Genomic DNA, 19,255 nt, shown 5'->3' on the forward strand with positions numbered 1-19,255 from the left:
GCAGAGTATTTGATCAACAATAATAAAATGTTTGCTGTGCAAAGAATGTTTTCCCTAACAATGTTTCTTTAATATAGTTCTCCCATTGTAAGTTGCAGCCTGAAAGTTATAGTTAGTCATTTGTATTGCATGGCACTTAAGGTGAAGGCTTCGAGGAACTGCTGTTGAAATGACTTGACGTTCTGGAGGATACAAGGCAGAAACTTTTGACCAAGCACTGGACTATAGCGGTTGCCTTTCTCTGACTGTGCGTGCGCTTTCTCTACCATGTTAATCACCATTTATGTGTCCTATTTTATTATGCAATCCTACGCTTGCTCTCTGCAGCCATTCCACATGTAAAACTACGTGGACCTTATGGTATTGCCAGTGTGAAAAGATCTGACTGCTCAAAGATACTACTTGTAGGTGGTTTGGTTTTTGTGGGTTTTTTGGTGTGTTTTTTTTTTGTTGGGTTTTTTTTGTTGGTTAGAGTTTTTTTTGTTTTTGTTAGTAAATGCTATAGGGGCATGAATGTGATGATCAAAGGTGAACTACTGAAATAAAACGAATATTATTCTCAATTTGTTGATTCCTGTTACTTTGCAATTTTTCCTTAGAACTCCAGACCAGAGACGACAAATGATGATGATGAAGCACTGGATGAGGAAACGAAGAGAAGAGATCAGATAATTAAAGGGGCCATTGAAGTCTTAATACGAGAATATTCCAGCGAGCTCAATGCCCCCTCCCAGGAATCTGACTCTCACCCCAGGAAGAAGAAAAAGGAAAAGAAGGAGGACGTATGTGTTTTGATTTTGGACAAAACAGATTTTTTTCTTCAACTCACCTTTATATAATGGCCAAACCTTGTGCAAATACTTTTAAACCTAAACTTCTGATGAGAAAACAAATCAACAAGCATTGATGTCAGCAGCAGTTTCTTTTTTTTTTTTTTTTTTTTAAAAGTCTGAAAGCTAGTCAGTTTTAGACACCATCCTGAAGGGATGGTTTAGGCATCTAAGCACCTAGACTTCTTGGAACAACAGGTTTGAATCTGGGCAGGATTGAACTGACCTTTCATCCCTCTGAAGGTGGAAATACTGAATTTAGTGCAGTTTAATCTGTATATGCATGTAGGGTTTTTTCAGACGAGAATTTAAAGAACAACTGTAAAGAGTTCCTGCATACCATCAATTTCCATTGAAAGATGCTAGGGTACTTTTGTAGTGGCAGGAATTTGCTCTGGTAGTTGTTGACAAAATTCTTCTTTCTGCTTACAGTATGCATTCTTGTAGTGCGCCTTGATCCAACTGGTTGCAGCTGTCTCTCCAGATGTGGAAGTGCTTCAGTAGTTGTATATATGTATACCTCACAAACCTTTGAGAGATCCTTCAGGGATGAAAGGCATATTGTAATTTTTCCTGCCTTACAAAATCACTTTTACATGCACATCTCAATTTTGGCTGGATTTGATCGGCTGGTTTTCATATACTGTGTAATGCAAAAAAACCCTGTTAAGCAGGAATGAATGTTCTGGTTTAGACCTGCTTCTGTGGATGACCTTTTTATGGATTAAAACAAACCGGAGAAGGGGGAATAAGAATGAGCAAACTCAGACTTAGCTTTTCCAGCCAAGTTTCTAACCATGGGAAAATGGGCTTTCACACCTACCATTCTGCATCTAATATGAAAGAGATTGGAAAATTGTTTGATCAAGTTTTTTACCCGCTTAAGTCTTCTGCAAAGTACCTATTCCAACTGCATTATTATGCAGTTTCAAATGCTTATGGAGTTTGTGTGGTGCGAGAAGCAACATCTCCCTCAGGGAGCAAGTATATCTTCCCCACAGCATTGTTAGCCATGGCTGACCTGAGGTATAAGAGTACTGAGCTGAGAATTTGTTTTTCTTTCCTCTCCCTCCCTTTGGGAGAAGATGCTTTCTTGGATGAGAATTTACAAATGAGTCACTGTCTATTGCGATCAGCTGTATTTTTTTTGTTACAAGCATTGTTACAATATGTATTGTCCTGTGGGTGCATATATATATTTATATATATGTATGGCCATGAATAATGTCAGGTAGCTAAACATTTTAAGAGACCATTGCAGTCTTGGGAGAGCTGGGTGCTCAGTATGTCCCTGGGACAGAGGGATATTCTGCTAGCTCTGTGTGATGTAGGATTTGAGCAATCTGAGCTAGTCAAGTAGGCAAATAAGCTCTTTTTAAATACATAGCATTTGTGGGTTGAAATTGCACCCCATCATTCCTCCCATACTGGGAAGGAGGAAAAGAAACTTGAAACTTGCCATCTTTGGCCTGTGTGGATAGAGGTGGGAGTGGAGAGATGGTCCTAGCTTGTTGCTCTCTTGTCCTTGAAGGAGAGGGGAGAGGAGGACTGTGGAGGGTGGGGGGAAAGGGAAGATGGATGCAGATATATGGGGGAGGGAGCGGGGGAGGCGGGGGGCGGGCGGGGAAACTCACCAGCTTTGTGGCTGCTGTCCCCTGAAGGGCTTGGTGTGAAGACGACTCCCGCTGGTGTTAGCAGCAGAGTCTGTTGTTAGTTCTTCTGGATGAAGGCATGACTGATGTGGGGGAGTTGAAAATGTGTGTGGGGAACTGAGAGTGAGTGGAATCTGGTTTTCAATTTCAAGCATGGGGGAACCTCGCTAATTCGCACTAACTATTAGTTAGTAGGTACAATCTACCAAATTTTGCGAATTAGCGAGTAAATAAAATCAAGATGTACCCACCGCAAATATACCGATCACATATATTGGCAAGTGTAGCTTAGTCTTGTTTATGATGTTACCATAGTGTACTAATATCCTGTAGTATACTTGTAATTCAGTGAAGTCTTACTAGTATGAGACCTCACTACGTATTTTAAGTAGTTCAGAGAAGGGAGAATTAGCGAGGTTCTTCTGTAATTTTGTTGAATCAAAGAAATGAGATCACAGCAATACAATATTGCTTTATAGTACAAACATACAAAACATTGTTTTTCAGAGTAGTGTGCAATCTATTTTTAAAAAAAAAAATCTCCGTGGATTTTTCCGCAGATTTTCCGCAGATTTCCAGTGGCCCCACTGATACCTTATCCACTCATCACCAAGGTTCGTTTACATTGTAGGTTTTGACAATGACTATGTTTACTGCTAGTTGCCAGATTTGTGACTCTTGTCCATCTGATTTTTTTTTTTTTCACTCATTAACATCAGACTGTCAGGTTTGGTACTGCAGAAGGACTTTATTTATCTCTTGCAAGACTGGTTGAAAACGTCTAACCTTCAGCTTTTCTCTTGTTCTCCTGTGTCTGTACAGATGGCTCTTAATGCTTTTCCTCCTGTCCCCCTTGTTTTTTAGGAGGATATAAATGCTATAGAAATGGAGGAAGACAAAAGAGACCTGATATCAAGAGAGATCAGTAAATTCAGAGACACACACAAGGTAGTATTCTTGTTTTTGCACTTGATACAAATTAGGCTTTTTCAAAATCCAAAAAACCACTATTATAAAATTTAGCATTACATTGCAATATCACTTAAAATGATGTTTATATTAGGTTTAATATACATATAGTTCTTTACAAGTCAAAAAAAGACAACTACCACGTTAAAGTGGCCCTTGACATCTTTATGCTAAGACTTTGATTGCTACTGAGTATTTTGCAGTCTTCTCACTTTAACATGAATAAAGGCAACTTAAGTTTCTACACATACATTAAGTCAAGATATTTATAACTAAAAGCTAAACGGGGCTACAGTGTAAGACATACACTTGAGTGTGTTTCTGTAGGTAGATTTGTAACATAATCCAAGATTTTATGAAGAGTTGAAACTTGAATTAAATTTAAGTCTTTTATTTTAATAGTTCTAAGTTAAGAGTGGGGGAAGATTAAAACTAGGTCAGTGGTTACCAGACTTACCAAACTTTAGATGCATGGAAGAACTGTAAATTCCCATAAAGCTAATCTATTCATTGACCCCCACCATTATGATAGAGATCATATGGTGACTAATGCAAGATGAAACTCACAGCTTGGAAAGTAACATGGAATAGGATGTAAGTATGAGCTTCTGTTTTTTATTATACTTATGGATGCCCCCTCAGAAAAATATGCAAAGGGGTAACTGGCTTGGAAATGTTTGTGCACAACAAGTCCCACCTCAGGGTTCCCACTTACAGAAGTTTCCACTAATGCTAATGCATCTGTGAATGTTTCTGCTTTGGAAAATGATACTTGTGGATAGTAAAGCACAATTATGCATGTGATGTTCTTATTGTAATGTTTAGCTTGAAGCTGGTATTATTTTCTTCCCCAACAATACTGGAATGGTCCTTGGCCTAGGGAAGTATCAGCAAGCTCCTCTTTTGAGCACACACTTTTATTTCAAAATACCCCCAAATCAATGTTAAAGAAAATGTTGAAGGGACAGGAAGGTATAGAATGCCCCTGTTATTCAGCTTGACCACATGCAGTCACTGGGGACGGTACCATGTTTTCACACAACTGTATCAATGTAAACACAAGTGACTACACATTGTTGTATGTACACATATTCAGTTTTTCTCTTGACTGAAGTTGTTGGAGATAAAAACCCAGGGAAAAATTCTAGAAGAAATCATCTGGAGAAGCTCAGCAATTGAACGTGAAACTGGTCAGTGGTGAAACTTCGGAAGAATTGTGTTCAATTCCAAGCCCCAAGGCGTCACTGGTACTAAGATGCAAACAAGTAATAAGTTTTTTTTTTAAAATAAACAACAACAAGAACAACAAAACAACCAAACAAAAAACATGCTTCATTGTTTCAGAAGCTGTTGGGCATTTTACTGCCTTTAATCTCTGTTACTGGGGGGGCTATTTTGGGTTTCTTAACATTAAAAATCAACTGAAAGTAGTCATTGTGTATATTGGATACGTTTAAAAGGGGCTGTTGAATTTTTAGCAGCTGGCTAGTGAGCACAGTGAACCTTTGCATGTTTTTGGTATGAGTTTTATAAAACAATAACCACAGACTGTTAGGGTATCAGCATTGCAGGGGGCGTCCATTTACAGCACGGACGAGTCTGAAGAGAGCTCAAGGTAAGATTTAAAATTCTTCTACCTGTTCATTTCTGTTCATTACTTCAATTTATCTGATACCGTTCCCATCCCATTACCCTTTCAGACCCTCTTACTTAGGCTGATCGAAGTTGATGAGGTCAGATTTTGATTACAAAATAGACCGATTTATTTTTTTCAATTGGATTTTAAGAAAGCAGACCTACAAAATGGATTTTAATGCACCAAGACCTGTGTGTGTCTGTATATCTACACTTGTGCAAACAAATTAAAAAAAAAAACAAAAAAAAAACACAAACCCAAACCAAAAACACTCTCTTGAGAAATCTCGCCACGAACAAAGTTTTTGAGTGGCAAAAAAGCAGGAGTTCAACCAAAGAAATTTCTATTGGAACATCTAAGATAACCTGTAAGTATCAACCGCTTCAGTATGAAAACTTTTCTTTAAAAGTATATGAAATTTGAGGTAAGTTGGATTTTTAAAAGTTGACAAGCTAGTTTAACATCTGACCGTACTGAGGTTTAACACTGTAAAGCTCCTGTAAAATACAATCCTTTAGAAATTGGTTTTGGGCCCAGTGTATTAGTAGAATCTAAGTTTTGTTTTTTCATATCAGTTTTCTACCAATTCCTACCATTTTTAGTCCCTTTTTCCTTTTGTGATTTCAATGTATCCAACATTGGTTTGCCTGTATTGCGCTATCAATGCAGCGTAGTTTCACTGGATACATTAATCACTAGTGAATTAGCTTTATTTCTGTAATCCTTTGTCGGTTCTCTGGTCCCTGTGCCTATGGCAGAAGAACACTTAACAGGTAAGATTGCTTTTTAAAGTTGTCTTAATTGCTTTGTTTAAAAGAAAAGAAAAAAAAAAACCGGAGAAAATGCTGTTTCATTGTTCCAGTTTTTAATTTCATTTCAGTGATGGTAAATGTGGAGCCAAAGGGGATAAGCCTGTTTATTCTGCTCAATATTTGTTCAAAACAGTGGTATTCTGGCATCCATCAGGTTGAAAATTGGTATATTTGGTTGTTATTTGGTATATTTGTGAACCGTGTACTTGCTCTTCCTCCCAGAAACATAGCTTATAGGCAAGGTTAATCCAGTGTTGGCGGTCCATGTCCTAGCACAGCATCTGTAAGTTAACACAAAAATTGCTTCCAAGGATGGATTTATCTATCATTCTGTTGATGTATTTTCTATTGTCTTATAGGAATTCTGGTCATAGGAACTGTTTCTAATTGAAAAAAAAAAAGGTGGCAATTTTATACAATTTTTAGTAAACTGTAGCAGGTAACCCTTTAGTTTCTGTGTTTCAAAAGAGCTATTTCCAACCTTTTTTTAACTCTCTCCATCTTGCAGTGGTGGAAGTTAAGGATTCCATTCTGCAGAGTCCAGTTCTTACCAATGAACTGTTAGAATTTTTTAGGGAGGGAAAAGGGGAAAGGTGTCAGCTCTCTTCACTGTTTAACCACATGCACCATGTGTAAGTGGATAAATTTCTTTATCCAAGTTTTCATATAAGACGGTTTTGGTCTGCCAGGACTTTTTGGGAAACAACTCACTGTCCCAGTAAGCATTCCACTGAAATATATTTTCCTAGTTGAACAGAATTAATTTTATCAGCTAGAAGTTCACTTTGCTTGGGGCCAAGTGGCTTGCAGGGCCAATGGAATTTGTGGCCAACTTGAATCATGACTGGCAGTGCACTGTGTATGTGCAGTTTAGCTTATAATAGAAGGCCAGCCCTACTCTGCTAAGGTTGGAGATTGCTGGTCTGTGTAGATCTATGCTTTTGCACGAAACTTAGTCTTGTGATTGCTGCATTTTGATTTCATACTTATGAGTTCCAAAAGATACCCACCAAACCCTATTTAATATTTTAAAAACAGTGGCGGTTTTGGTATTTCCATTACCAGCCTTGTGTGTTGCGCCGGGAGTATCCATTTCCTATAACTACAAAATTAACTATGAAAGTTCTCTTGTTGGTTTTTAGAAACTGGAGGAGGAAAAAGGCAAAAAGGAGAAAGAAAGACAGGAAATTGAAAAAGAACGCAGAGAAAGAGAAAGGGAACGGGAGCGTGAACGAGAAAGGAGGGAGCGTGAAAGAGAGAGGGAGCGTGAACGAGAGAAGGAGAAGGAACGGGAGCGTGAACGAGAGCGAGATAGGGATCGTGACCGAACTAAGGACCGAGACAGAGACCGCGAACGGGACCGAGATCGCGACAGAGATCGTGAAAGGAGTTCAGATCGCAACAAGGATCGGAGCAGATCAAGGTAAATGCATTTGACTTGCTATTTACTTCAGTTTTTGCTAGTGCTGTTTACTAAGTGCCTGTAGTTAGCAGAATAGCTGCTGTTGGAGAGAGAATGGCCCATTTGGAAGATCAGACTAAAAACAGGAAATCAAAATTTTAGAAAAATGTTGTATTTACACAAATTGTAATAATACTTGATTCCCTCCACAGCACAGGAGTATAAGGACTGCAATACACAGTAAGCAACCACCCAACCATGACTTAACCGTACTGGTTTTATATCCAGTCCCTCATATTTTTTTCATGGGTAGCTTTATTCCTACTTGAGGTTATCTTTTAGCTTAACAAAGGAAAAAGTAAAACCTACTTAATGCGGAGGTTTTTTGGGGGGGTGGTTGGTTTTTTGTTGTGGTTTGTGTGTTATGTTTTTTTGGTTTGTTGGGCTCTTTTTTTTTTTTTTGTAATAAAAGCAAGGGGATTAATCTTTCCGTCTTAAACTGTTGCTAATCATATCAGGCTGTAGATGTTGCTTTTTTCCCTCTTCACCATAGAAGAAAATAGCTGTTTTGCTTACATTGTATCAGTAGGGTTCAAGTTGTCTGTAAACCATGTAAACATGAAGGATTTAAGCATACCCTTTATTTGGGGGCATTTCAGCTGTCACTTACCTATGGAGAGCTACTAAGACAGTCTGATAAGAATTGCCACATGCTCAAACTTAGTTTCTGTAAATACCACTATTTAAGGGTTAGTGCTTAAACAACTACTTCTCGGTAAATGGGGTTTTGCATATATTAGAAGTATTGATTTATGCCCATTGCTATATCAGCTAATCATCTGCAGAAGAATAATAACTTGCAAGATGCTAGAAATAGTGCATTATGCATTATAAGTTAAATCATTTGAGTGGAGAGGAAGGCTCTGTACTTAACTTTGGACTCTCTCCTTCCTTCAGAGAAAAAAGCAGAGACAGGGAAAGGGAACGAGAACGGGAGCGGGAAAGGGAACGAGAACGAGAGAGGGAAAGAGAACGCGAGCGGGAGCGGGAAAGAGAACGCGAGCGGGAACGAGAACGGGAGAAGGATAAGAAGAGAGACCGAGAAGAAGATGAAGAAGATGCCTACGAACGCCGAAAACTAGAGAGGAAACTGCGGGAAAAAGAAGCAGCGTATCAAGAGGTAGGTTGGGATTTTTAAGGTTTCTTAAGGAAAAAATTGTTTCTTGAGGGGTTATAATAAGTCTTCTCATATAAAATACATCATTCCTTCTCTCTCCTTCGCCTAAACATAGTTTTAATTCTTTGACCGTATGAATTGGGGCAGAATATGTCAGTTGCTGTCAGAGTGACTTTGGACTCTCATTGTGCCATTTAAAATTATAAATAAATAATTTGCTTAATTTTAATGCAGCTGGTTTTAAAAAATAATCCAAACTAACTTCAAAGTAGTAACACGGTTCTTAACGTTCTTGAGATTGGAGTATGTGTTTTTTCTTCTATTGTAGCGTCTTAAAAACTGGGAAATCAGAGAACGGAAGAAAAGTCGAGAATATGAAAAAGAGGCTGAAAGGGAAGAAGAAAGAAGAAGGGAAATGGTAAGACTTATAGTTTTACTTGCAATTTTCCCCCCTTATTCTTTGTGTCCCATTTAGAATGGAACGTTCTACTGCTGTCTTTACGGATAGTGATAGAACTCTCATTTTATATAAGCACCGTGCAGGTTTTTTTATTTAAAAAAAAAAGTTATTAGACATCTTCTGTTTGAAGTCTATTAAGTGGGAGTACTATTGAGAGTCTGGAAAATGAAGCGTAGTGGCTTGGTCTTGCACAGGCAAAAGAATGAGAAGTAGGCAGCTGCAAAATACTGTGGTTTGATCATCATGCAGTATTATATCTGTAACCTGTATTTCTGTCGGATTTGCAGCAAAATCTACCAAGTCATGCAGGTTGAACTTGAGCAGTCTTTTTACTTCCAACCTGCTCGTGTACTTGAACATATGATATAATATTCTATAATGCATCTAAGTACCTTGTAAATTTTTGTCTTTAGTTCATTAATCGTGAAATTATCACAGTTATCAACGTAACGCTTGGAAGTTCTGTCCAGAAAGACACCTTGGAAGATGGATACTTCTGTAATCTCATAGTTTTGTGCTAAAGCATAAAAAAGTTATTTAAATTATGTCATATAATAATTTTCCCAGAGAAGGAGAGGAGATATGAGAGAGTTCTAAGTAGGAGATAGATTGGGAATTGCTTCAAAGAAAAATATGCAAAGAGAAACAGAAAATTAGAAAACACATTTTTTTACGTGGAATCTAATTCTTCCCCCTAAATGCTTGAGAGGGGAAATAATGTTTGTGAACGATGAAAGGATATTTTCTGTTCATGATCCTCGTGGATGCTGGCAATGGCAGTTGTAGACAGCAACGTTAAATTTTGCACTGCATTTACAACCATAATTGTAATTTGTTTCTTGAAGTCATTAGCAAAGAAATATCTTACTGTTGGTTTAAAGACAATGCTCAGATACAGATTAGAATGTCCTCGTTTATATTCTCCTTAACAAACTACTTTATTTTTTTTTCTTTTTTTCTCCATCTCTGATAAAAGGAAAATACCTCATCTCTATCCCCCTTGCCCTGTTCAGTTTTATGCCTGTGCATTAACACAGTGCCACATGGATTGGATTAATAACACAGCAGGAGAGAACTTATCTTAGAAGTATCCATTAGATTTGTTTCTGTGCATAACTAAAACTTTTTTTTTAAAAAGCACAGCTTGAAACAAAACAGTACTGATAAAATACACTTGAGCTGCCATGTTAAAATATCCAGCACCAGACTTATGGATTTGCAGAACAGGAACTTTGATCCTCTCCTCTTGTGAGTTTTAAAAAAAAAAGGGGGTGTATTTTTAAAACCCCTTTGAAATGCTAATAATAGAACAGTAGACTGCAAATCAAAGACATGATCCTGGAGGGCCTAATGGATATACTATCGGCTGTTGAACTTATGATAGCAAATTGACAGATCCCTGGAAAAGGATGCAATTCCAAAATCTTTCAATTTTCTGTCTGAAAACTCTGTATTTTTAGTTTGAAGCATAGTAGCTACTAAATCAACTTACCGATAATATTACTGAATTTTAAACTTTTGGGGGGAAAAAAAAATAATAAAAAATTTATAACATTACTTATGTTTCAATTTCTTGCAGGCCAAAGAAGCCAAACGGTTAAAAGAATTCTTAGAAGATTATGATGATGACAGAGATGATCCAAAATACTACAGGTATGTCTTTGTATTGATTCCTAACAAGAAAATCTCTTTTTTTTCCATTTTAATGCAATTGTGGGGTTTGTTGGCAGAGGCTTATGGAGGTTGTATTTGAGTGATTATGTGGCGATGTAAGGGTCATATAATTATCTAAATTATTTCAGTGTCAGTTGGTAAGTGCTATAGGGAAACTCCTTACAGTTCCTTGTTAATACTTGGGAGTAGCTGCTCCTTCCTATCACTTAACTTGTGGTTGAGGCAGAGAGAGGTCAGTGTAATGCCAAAATTAGGTGGCGGGGACAGAGAGAAGGGATCAAGCGTGCCTCAAAAAAAAAAAAAATACAAGGAAGCTGTAAATTGTACGAAGAACAAGAACAAAAGCTCGTTGACTCTATAAAGGATGGAGAGGATCCTTCAGCATGAACTTGCCTCAAACTAATTTAGCAAAACTGGTTCTTGTCAAGTAAAAACCTATAAAATAATTTATTCTTTTTCTAAGAAGTCTAAGATGATTGACAGTCACATTCTCTACATCTGTTTAATGGGATGGGGTGAATTCTGTATAGTAATGTAGGGAACTGGTACCTTAAATTCCTTTGGTACAAAAATAGAGGACACCAGATACTCTTAGGAATCCCATTTTCATTTAGTGGAAGATACATCTGTATCGGGTGTTGTACTGTGGTATAAGATTCTCCTTGGAATGTTCTTTGAAATGCAAAATCCATATCTTTTGTAGGGGTAGTGCTCTTCAGAAGAGGCTACGAGACAGGGAGAAAGAGATGGAAGCAGATGAACGGGATAGGAAAAGGGAAAAGGAAGAATTAGAAGAAATTAGGCAGCGCCTTCTGGCAGAAGGACACCCAGATCCAGATGCAGAACTCCAGAGGGTAAGTTGCTGTTGGTCTGACAGGGAAAAAAGAGCCTTTGGTGTTCTGGTGGTATTGAGCAAAATTGTGTAAGAGATCTGATAGTTAATATTTTCTCTGTTCACTTTTCTTAAAAAGAAGTCCAAATAAGCAGTAAGAATACTGGAAACAAAAAAAGAAACACCACCAACTCTGAAGATATATGCTTGGATGGAGTTTGAAAACAAATTTGTATTAATCAGCATTTCTGATTATAATGACAGTAGTTGCAAGTATTTGTTCTTGACTAACTTATTTAGGAAACAGAGGATCTTTGAAAAGAATCTAAACAGTGCTGCTGTTGAGAAAGCTTCTTTTTTTACTAATTGTCTGTTTCATTGTAGATGGAGCAGGAGGCTGAGCGGCGTAGGCAGCCACAAATAAAGCAAGAGCCAGAGTCTGAGGAGGAAGAGGAAGAAAAGGCAGAAAAAGAGGAAAAAAGAGAAGAGCCAGAGGAAGAAGAGGAGGAGCCTGAACAAAAGCCCTGCCTTAAACCAACTTTGCGACCCATCAGTTCTGCCCCATCTGTTTCTTCTGCTAGTGGAAATGCAACCCCTAACACACCTGGCGATGAATCGCCCTGTGGCATTATTATCCCTCATGAAAATTCACCTGATCAACAGCAGCCAGAAGAGCATCGGCCCAAAATTGGACTTAGCCTCAAATTGGGCAAGTTTACATTTTATTTTAATGTTCCATGTGGCATCAGAATAAAAAAAAGGCAAAAAAAAGCTGCCAAGCTGAGTAGCAGCACAGTTTTCCAAATACATTAGATGTTTTGACATATTTATACCAAGTGTTTGTTACCTAGATGCTGTGTTTGATTTCTCCTATCCAGAAGATACGTTTTATACATCTGTTGTCTTCCAAAATCTGGAGGGGAAAAAGGGAGAGAAGCTTTGGCCTCCTCAAGGCTCAATTTTTTTTAGGAATGCTCTGAGCTGGGATTAGTTATTTCCACATGCTTTTTCAGCTTAATAGATCTCTAAATATCTCTTAAACCCATTGCTACTTTTCATTGATGTAAGGTTATGTTAGATTTAAGCCCTAGATACTTATTAAGTTTATTTACAAAGAGCCTTTTAAAAGAAGGAAACTGAAAATTAGATTATTTTTTCTTCATCTTAGAGCAGCACAATGAATTTACGACAATTGCGAGTGGAACATAAGTGAATAGTTCCTTAGTACTTTGGCAATTTCCTGGGGTTTTTAATTTTTTTTTCTGAGCAGCAGAACTAAGGATATTTGTATTCCAGAAGGGTTGTGCGTTTATTATTTATTTTTATTAAATTATACTGAGGCTGCAGTTTGAGCTCACACTGTGTTAGATCTTGAATGAAGAGAGACTATGGTATTAAGCTACCTGATTCATGTTTTTCCTATAGGTAGATTCATTGCAACCTTTCACTTATGTGCTCTGCCTCTGCTAAGGTTTGAACTCATGCTATAGTCCTCCCTCAGTGAGGGTGCTAATTGGTTTCAAGGCAGAGAAAGAGGACCCTATTTTTCAAAAATCTCAAGCACACTCAGTTTGAGATCTTTACCTCTTTTTCCATTTTTATAACAGAGTTTGAGAGATTAAAATGCTGATGTTAGGCATTCACAGACATTTATATAACATATAAACCGATATTCCCTAAGAAATGTGTGAAAAGCAAACTAGCTTCAGTTGCAGTTTATGAATATGTTATTCTGTCTTTTGGGTTGGTAGGTGCCTGCAATAGTCCTAACCAGCCCAATGCTGTAAAAAGGAAGAAACTTGCTGTGGATAGCGTTTTCAATAAATTTGATGATGAAGACAGTGATGATGTGCCACGGAAAAGGAAACTTGTCCCCCTGGATTATGGAGAAGAAGATAAAAGCAATATCAAAGGCAGCGTCAATACCGAAGAAAAACGCAAACATATTAAGAGTCTCATTGAGAAGATTCCCACAGCAAAACCAGAGCTCTTTGCTTATCCTCTTGACTGGTCAATTGTGGATTCAGTAAGCTGATTTCTTCTAGCCATTCACAAACAAAGCATAACTTTTTCAAACAATCCTTGAAATTTAATAGAAAACAAATGCTCCTGAGACCACAGTGGATTTGAGCATCATTATCAAATGGAATCAAACTTGAGTCCTGTGTTTCTTGTCCATATATTATAATACTTACTCTGAAGTATGCCTGCTTATTTCTGTTTGGTCTCCTGAATTGTTACTATAAATTGTGTAGTGGTTTTTGGAAGAGGGGAAAAAAGGTGTCCTGTAAAAACATATTTGGCTGGCTCTCAGAAATACTTGAAGATGCCAAGTCACTAGGGCTTATCCTTTGATACCAGAATGTATCTTTTGCTAAATAGTGGTTCGGGTCTTCTAGCTACCTATCTGGCAGTATTGTTTCAAGATGGTAAAGTTTATGGAAATCATGGGGTTTTTTGTTGTTTGTGTTTTTTTTCCCCAGACACTAATGGAACGTCGAATTAGACCATGGATCAACAAGAAAATAATAGAATATATTGGTGAAGAAGAAGCCACACTAGTTGACTTCGTTTGTTCTAAGGTTGATATCTTCTACTTCCTTTGTGAAGTCTGGGTTTTGCTCCCTATCTAAGCTGCAGCAATGATGCAGTTATCTGTATTTGAAGGCAGCCTGTTCTTAGCTTCTCTGTAATCTATGATACTGTTCAGCAGAGGCAATTGGTGTACTTGGAATCCGTATGTACCCTCATGTTTTACAAGTTACCTCCTTTAATGCTTAGGTACAATATGTATGTGTTAGATGTTCCCTGTGATCTGTAAGAATAATGTATGGATCTGGACTGAAGAAATGAGCAGTTGGCAAGATCAGCTCTTTTAACTGATAGTTTTATCATTAGGTTTCAGAATTAATACCTCACTGGCCATTAACCCTTTTAACTTAAAAATAGGATTTGTGTGAATTCAGGGGAAAAAAGCCAGTAGCTTGATTTTACATACACTTTTGGATTAACTAGATTAGCTTTGTAAAAACCTTTTCAGATACTATTGTTGCTTTAGTAGTAAGCAAATACTAAGGTTTTAGAGTTACCATTAGAAGTCACTCTGCTATACCTTTTAGCCCTTGCAGGTTCAAACTAAACTCTGCATAGCTTCTTCCATCAAATTACAAACTAAATTCTAATAACTTGCCTTTTAAAATCTGTCATGATAATAACTCTATGGCTTTTCATCGATAGGGAATTTCAAACACTTTTCAGCTTTCATGGTACTCAAATTCATAAATGGCTTGCCTCGGTTTATCTTTTAGGGCTACTGTATGAGAGGCAAAGCAAGTGATAGTTTTGTGGCATAGGTGGCTAACAGAAAGTGAAAAGCAGAAGTTGAATATTTGACAAGCTTAAATTATATCTTTTTATATATATAAAAATAAATGCCATTTTCCACTACTGAAAGACAATTGGTTCTGAAAAAAAAATTTCAAATACTCAACAGGCAGATGGAAAATCCAGTTAAGAAGAGTGATACAGGGAGAATTTTGCCTCTGTCTTCCATTAGGAATTAATTGTTGAAGAAAGGGGAGCTTATTCCTTGAATTAGGAGAGCTTAACTGTTGAATCTCTGGATCTTCCTGGAACTTTTTCTTCAGTAACTAGCCATAAACTAGCACTCCCTATGATGGAATCTGATGTAATTTAATGCCATTTTTTGCCCTGGCTAATCCTGGGAGCTATTTAACTGGAAATACTTTTTGCATGTGGAAAGCATTCAAAGTCCTTGAGAAGTAACTGGGTTTCATCCAAAGATGTTGGTATAGTTTACTCCAAGTTTTCAGTATAAAAACCTTTGTTTCTTTCAGGTTATGGCTCATAGCTCACCACAGAGCATACTGGATGATGTTGCCATGGTAAGCAGAAATTATGTAGCTGATAAACCTTCTACATTTTACTGAAGCTAGTATTTAATTGTGTGAAATAGCATGAGTCCATAACAGAAATATTTGGCATTCATAGAACATGCATAGAAAACATGCAGTAGGTATGAAAGCAGTTTTGATTAAACAGATCATGCTGGCACAGGCATGACATTGCAGTTACAGTATCTAGGTAGAAATTACTGATGCATCTTCAGAATTTCTCAGTATTCAGAAATGTGGAACAGAGGTTCTGTCTGCAACAGTAGAGGTAAGAATCAACAATAACAGAACCGTATCAGAAATACAAACTTCTATTCTTGGCATTCTTGTAACTATACTTTTATAATTAGTGGTTTAGTAGGTTTATTCCTAATTAATGAGCAAAAGGTGATTTTTCTCTAAAAGAGCAAAAGCTCTTTTTTGCCTGGTCTTGGAAGAGAGAAACTTTATGAAGTAATGCTACTGTTTCACCATGTTTTCATACACTGAAGGGTGAATAAAAACTCATTGTTCACTCTCTTCCGATAAGGAAGCATGGAGGCAAAGTTGGTAGGAGCCAGATTCGTAGCAGAAGTTAGTAGGTTGTTCTTGGTGTGACTAATAGGAGACCTGGGGAACTTCCTGAGAGATGTGCGTGCTAAAAGTTTGCATGGATTCAAGAAAAGCCTGGATATTAAGTTCAGGGAAAAGAAATCCATCGAGGGGTTACTTAATAAATATCCAAGGAAGTTCCAAACTGAAAATGAGCAGATACTAGGAGAAAATTAAGGGAAAGTACCATATATGTATGTCCTGCTCTTACATTCTTCCTAAGCCTGCCATTTCTCTGCCTTGTTTCGAAAAGCACCTTGGGAAGAGGGTATGGGTACTTTAATCTCAGCGCCCAACAGCTGCATTGTACAAGTGTATCATTAGAGCCTAGTCAAGTCAGGTGGTGAGTGCAGGACAGACAAATTCAGTGAAGGTTTATCCAGTGACTTGTTCAGAGGCTTAACTTGGGAATACACTACCTCCGCTTTATAGTTCTGATGTGTCTAGCATTAGTCTTTATAACTGGATCGCTAATCTAAAAAATAATGCATAAAATGTGTATTTCCTACAGGTACTAGATGAAGAAGCTGAAGTTTTCATAGTCAAAATGTGGAGGTTGTTGATATACGAGACAGAAGCGAAGAAGATTGGTCTAGTGAAATAAAGCACTCTCCTTGCTTCTAGGGTTCCATTTCAATTTTGGGCTTTTTTTTTTCTCCCATCATTCAAAGACTTTGAATTTTCTCTGTTCTCAGAGACTTGAGACCTGTATTTTTTTAATGTAGAAAATGTGAATTTTTTTGTCCTCTGCTCTGAGGCCCCCTTTACCCTTCTCAGTTAGCTATCTGAATCCTGCATTGGTTCTCTTTGTAATTCACAAGGTACAATTACTGGTATGTTTTACAAGCTGCAGCTACTGTACATGCTCTCTGGTAATTTTGTTATGTTACTCTGATTCTTGTAAATATTAGGGAAAAAAAAAGCCCCTGTTTTGCAAAACATTTGCACTTAGTGTGGAACTATATCAGTTACAGATGAAGACAAATGATATTACTGCAAATTTATCGGTGCTTTTTTTTCTTTGCATAGTCTCCCTCTTTTTATTTAAGGAATGATCAGAATACAGTTGAAGAATAAGTGGCTTGAGCTGCTTTCACAGAACAGCTTTGTGTGTTCATTTGGTCTGCTCATCTGACTCTGGAAAAGGAGTTCCCTCAGACTTTTCATCCTGATGTGAACCAGCAGTAGTCTTGGTACTTTGTTGCCCATTTAGAATTACTGATGAAGCTGAGGACTTAATCTCCTGCAGATGCTCTGCTTCTTTCCTAGAAAGTGCAAATTGCAGGAAGTTTTTTATTCTTTGCTCAGTTAAACCAAGAGCAGAACCTCAATTCAATAAGTGCTATTTAATGATGTAATTTTTTTAAAGTCTAGGATACTTTCTGCTCAGTTTCATTTTAGCCTTTCCCTATAATCCCTTCTGTCTCTAAAATAATCAGATGGACCTTTTTTTTTGTAAAGAAATTATTTTTAAAAACATTTTTTTAGTATTTAGAAAAAAATTACCCGTTTGGATGTAACTGACCACAGCAGTTGACAAAAACAAAACCATAAGTTTTCAAAGCCAAGTCTTGTTTTTATCCATACTGTTAAAGTAGAGCCAACTTTTGTTTTCTGCTCTAAGCAGTCTGTTGTCCACAAAAAGAGGGCGAAATTTTCCTTCCTTGTTTGTATGGGTTTTTATAAATAGGCTGATGTGGTATAAATGATGAGATGTACTGTAAACTGCATTTTTTATCTCATACCTGGGTAAGAAGACAAATCGATAATGTGCTATGAGCTGTTTTGATTGCAGGAGGACGATGTTCCAGGGAGCAAACTGTCTCAAAAACATTTTTAGTTTTTAAACACAATTCTTAATAGCAAACAAATTAAGTAAAGGTGTTCCAGTATCTCTATATTGTATTTAATTGAAGGATACAGGTTGACCTGTTCAGAAAACATAACTATGACCTTGAGTTACTAGTTCTTTGTATCTGGAGAGGACACTTGAAAACACTGTTCTTAACAAATGGGATCGTGTAAAGGTTCCACCATGTAAATATTTCAGATATTAAAAATGTATATATTTGATTTAAGGGCTGACAGTCTTTTGGAGTCTTGTGCAGCATGCAATTATATTTGACACTGCTTTCTGAATCAAGTGTTCACAAATTAGGGGTGGGGTTTTTTAAAACTACCTCCTGCTTTATGTCAGGGGATTGCAAGACTGCACATGCAGATGTGATCACAGTATGTTCTTTCTCATCCCTGTAATATTACACATCACAAATAGTTCTCTTTTTTAACTTGAAGTGTAATGCTCAGATGTTACTCTTAAGTTGTGCTCGAGTTTGCGTGAGAATGTGTTTTTACATACTTACATGCTGCAATCTTCCTCTCTTTTTTCTGCAACTTGATGTTACCCTAAGAAATTACTTCTCCATTCTCCTGATAGTTTTGCATCAGCACTTACCAGAAGTTCTCCAAACTCTCAATAAATCCAAAATTTGCTCTCTTTTTAGTACATACAGAGAAGAGAGAGTGAACTTCAGAGTGCTTTTTGTCCTGCTAATGTGGCATTCTCTCTCTGTTGTCAGTAGTAGTTAAACAAGACAAACAGGACAAATGTGTTGTAATGCCACTGTGTGATAGATTGCCTAATGTCCTTGTTGAGATTCTTCAGTGAAAGCTCAAGTTATGAAACATCAGCTTATTTTCTTCTGCCCTAAACTAAAGCTGTATATTAATCTAGTACATTATTTATGCATTGGGCATAAGCTTGTATTATTCTTCCTAAGGAGACTGAAGGTGTCTGGGTGAGGAAGGCATCTAAAATGTAAGCTGGAGTGTTAAATATCCAGGTACATATACTTATTTAGAAGCAGTTGTGACATACTAAAAACATTAATTTTGTAGAACTTGAGGTTTTCTTCGACAGTGGAAGGAGGAAGGAATGTTCACTATGGCATTTCTGTCTTGGTGTATTCAAGTATTTCAACAAATCTTCCTCTTTCAAAATGCGAAATGTTGCTTTGTAAAGTGACTTCTAGTGTTTACCTCTTACTCAAATCACTGTTATTACTTTTCAGTGATAGCAATATATTTTGTCTGTCATGCTGGGGGGGTAAAACACAAATTACATACTGCTGAGAGGTTCTTATACAAAGTAATTTTCCTTTGTTAACTGTTTTTCAAAACGCAGTAACAGAATTTATTTCAATATAAACTTGGAGAATTTGGGGTAGAAAAAGTCTTTTTTGCCATCATTACAACACTTTATTGTAATTTAGTACACACTATGTGTGTTACGTTAGTGAATGCACA

The 19,255-nt window shown here is 37.1% G+C and overlaps 1 protein-coding gene across 2 annotated transcripts in view; it reads left to right on the forward strand.

Moving 5' to 3' along the window:
* The window catches only part of RBM25 (RNA binding motif protein 25), a 34,451-nt gene extending 16,420 nt beyond the window's left edge, over nucleotides 1-18,031 (forward strand). The window contains exons 7-19 of one of the 2 annotated variants that reach the window (XM_064462386.1): nucleotides 600-782; nucleotides 3,043-3,096; nucleotides 3,347-3,430; nucleotides 7,042-7,322; nucleotides 8,259-8,481; nucleotides 8,807-8,896; nucleotides 10,518-10,591; nucleotides 11,316-11,466; nucleotides 11,829-12,153; nucleotides 13,196-13,470; nucleotides 13,928-14,026; nucleotides 15,302-15,349; nucleotides 16,461-18,031. In XM_064462386.1, coding sequence (XP_064318456.1) covers nucleotides 600-782; nucleotides 3,043-3,096; nucleotides 3,347-3,430; nucleotides 7,042-7,322; nucleotides 8,259-8,481; nucleotides 8,807-8,896; nucleotides 10,518-10,591; nucleotides 11,316-11,466; nucleotides 11,829-12,153; nucleotides 13,196-13,470; nucleotides 13,928-14,026; nucleotides 15,302-15,349; nucleotides 16,461-16,553 — 1,980 coding nt within the window. In that variant the 3' untranslated portion in view covers nucleotides 16,554-18,031. The remainder of the gene's footprint in view (nucleotides 1-599; nucleotides 783-3,042; nucleotides 3,097-3,346; nucleotides 3,431-7,041; nucleotides 7,323-8,258; nucleotides 8,482-8,806; nucleotides 8,897-10,517; nucleotides 10,592-11,315; nucleotides 11,467-11,828; nucleotides 12,154-13,195; nucleotides 13,471-13,927; nucleotides 14,027-15,301; nucleotides 15,350-16,460) is intronic. The other variant, XM_064462387.1, reaches the window with a different exon arrangement.
* Nucleotides 18,032-19,255: the final 1,224 nt, after the last annotated feature.

Source organism: Phalacrocorax carbo, chromosome 10, assembly GCF_963921805.1.
Source record: "Phalacrocorax carbo chromosome 10, bPhaCar2.1, whole genome shotgun sequence".
Classification (NCBI taxonomy): domain Eukaryota; kingdom Metazoa; phylum Chordata; class Aves; order Suliformes; family Phalacrocoracidae; genus Phalacrocorax; species Phalacrocorax carbo.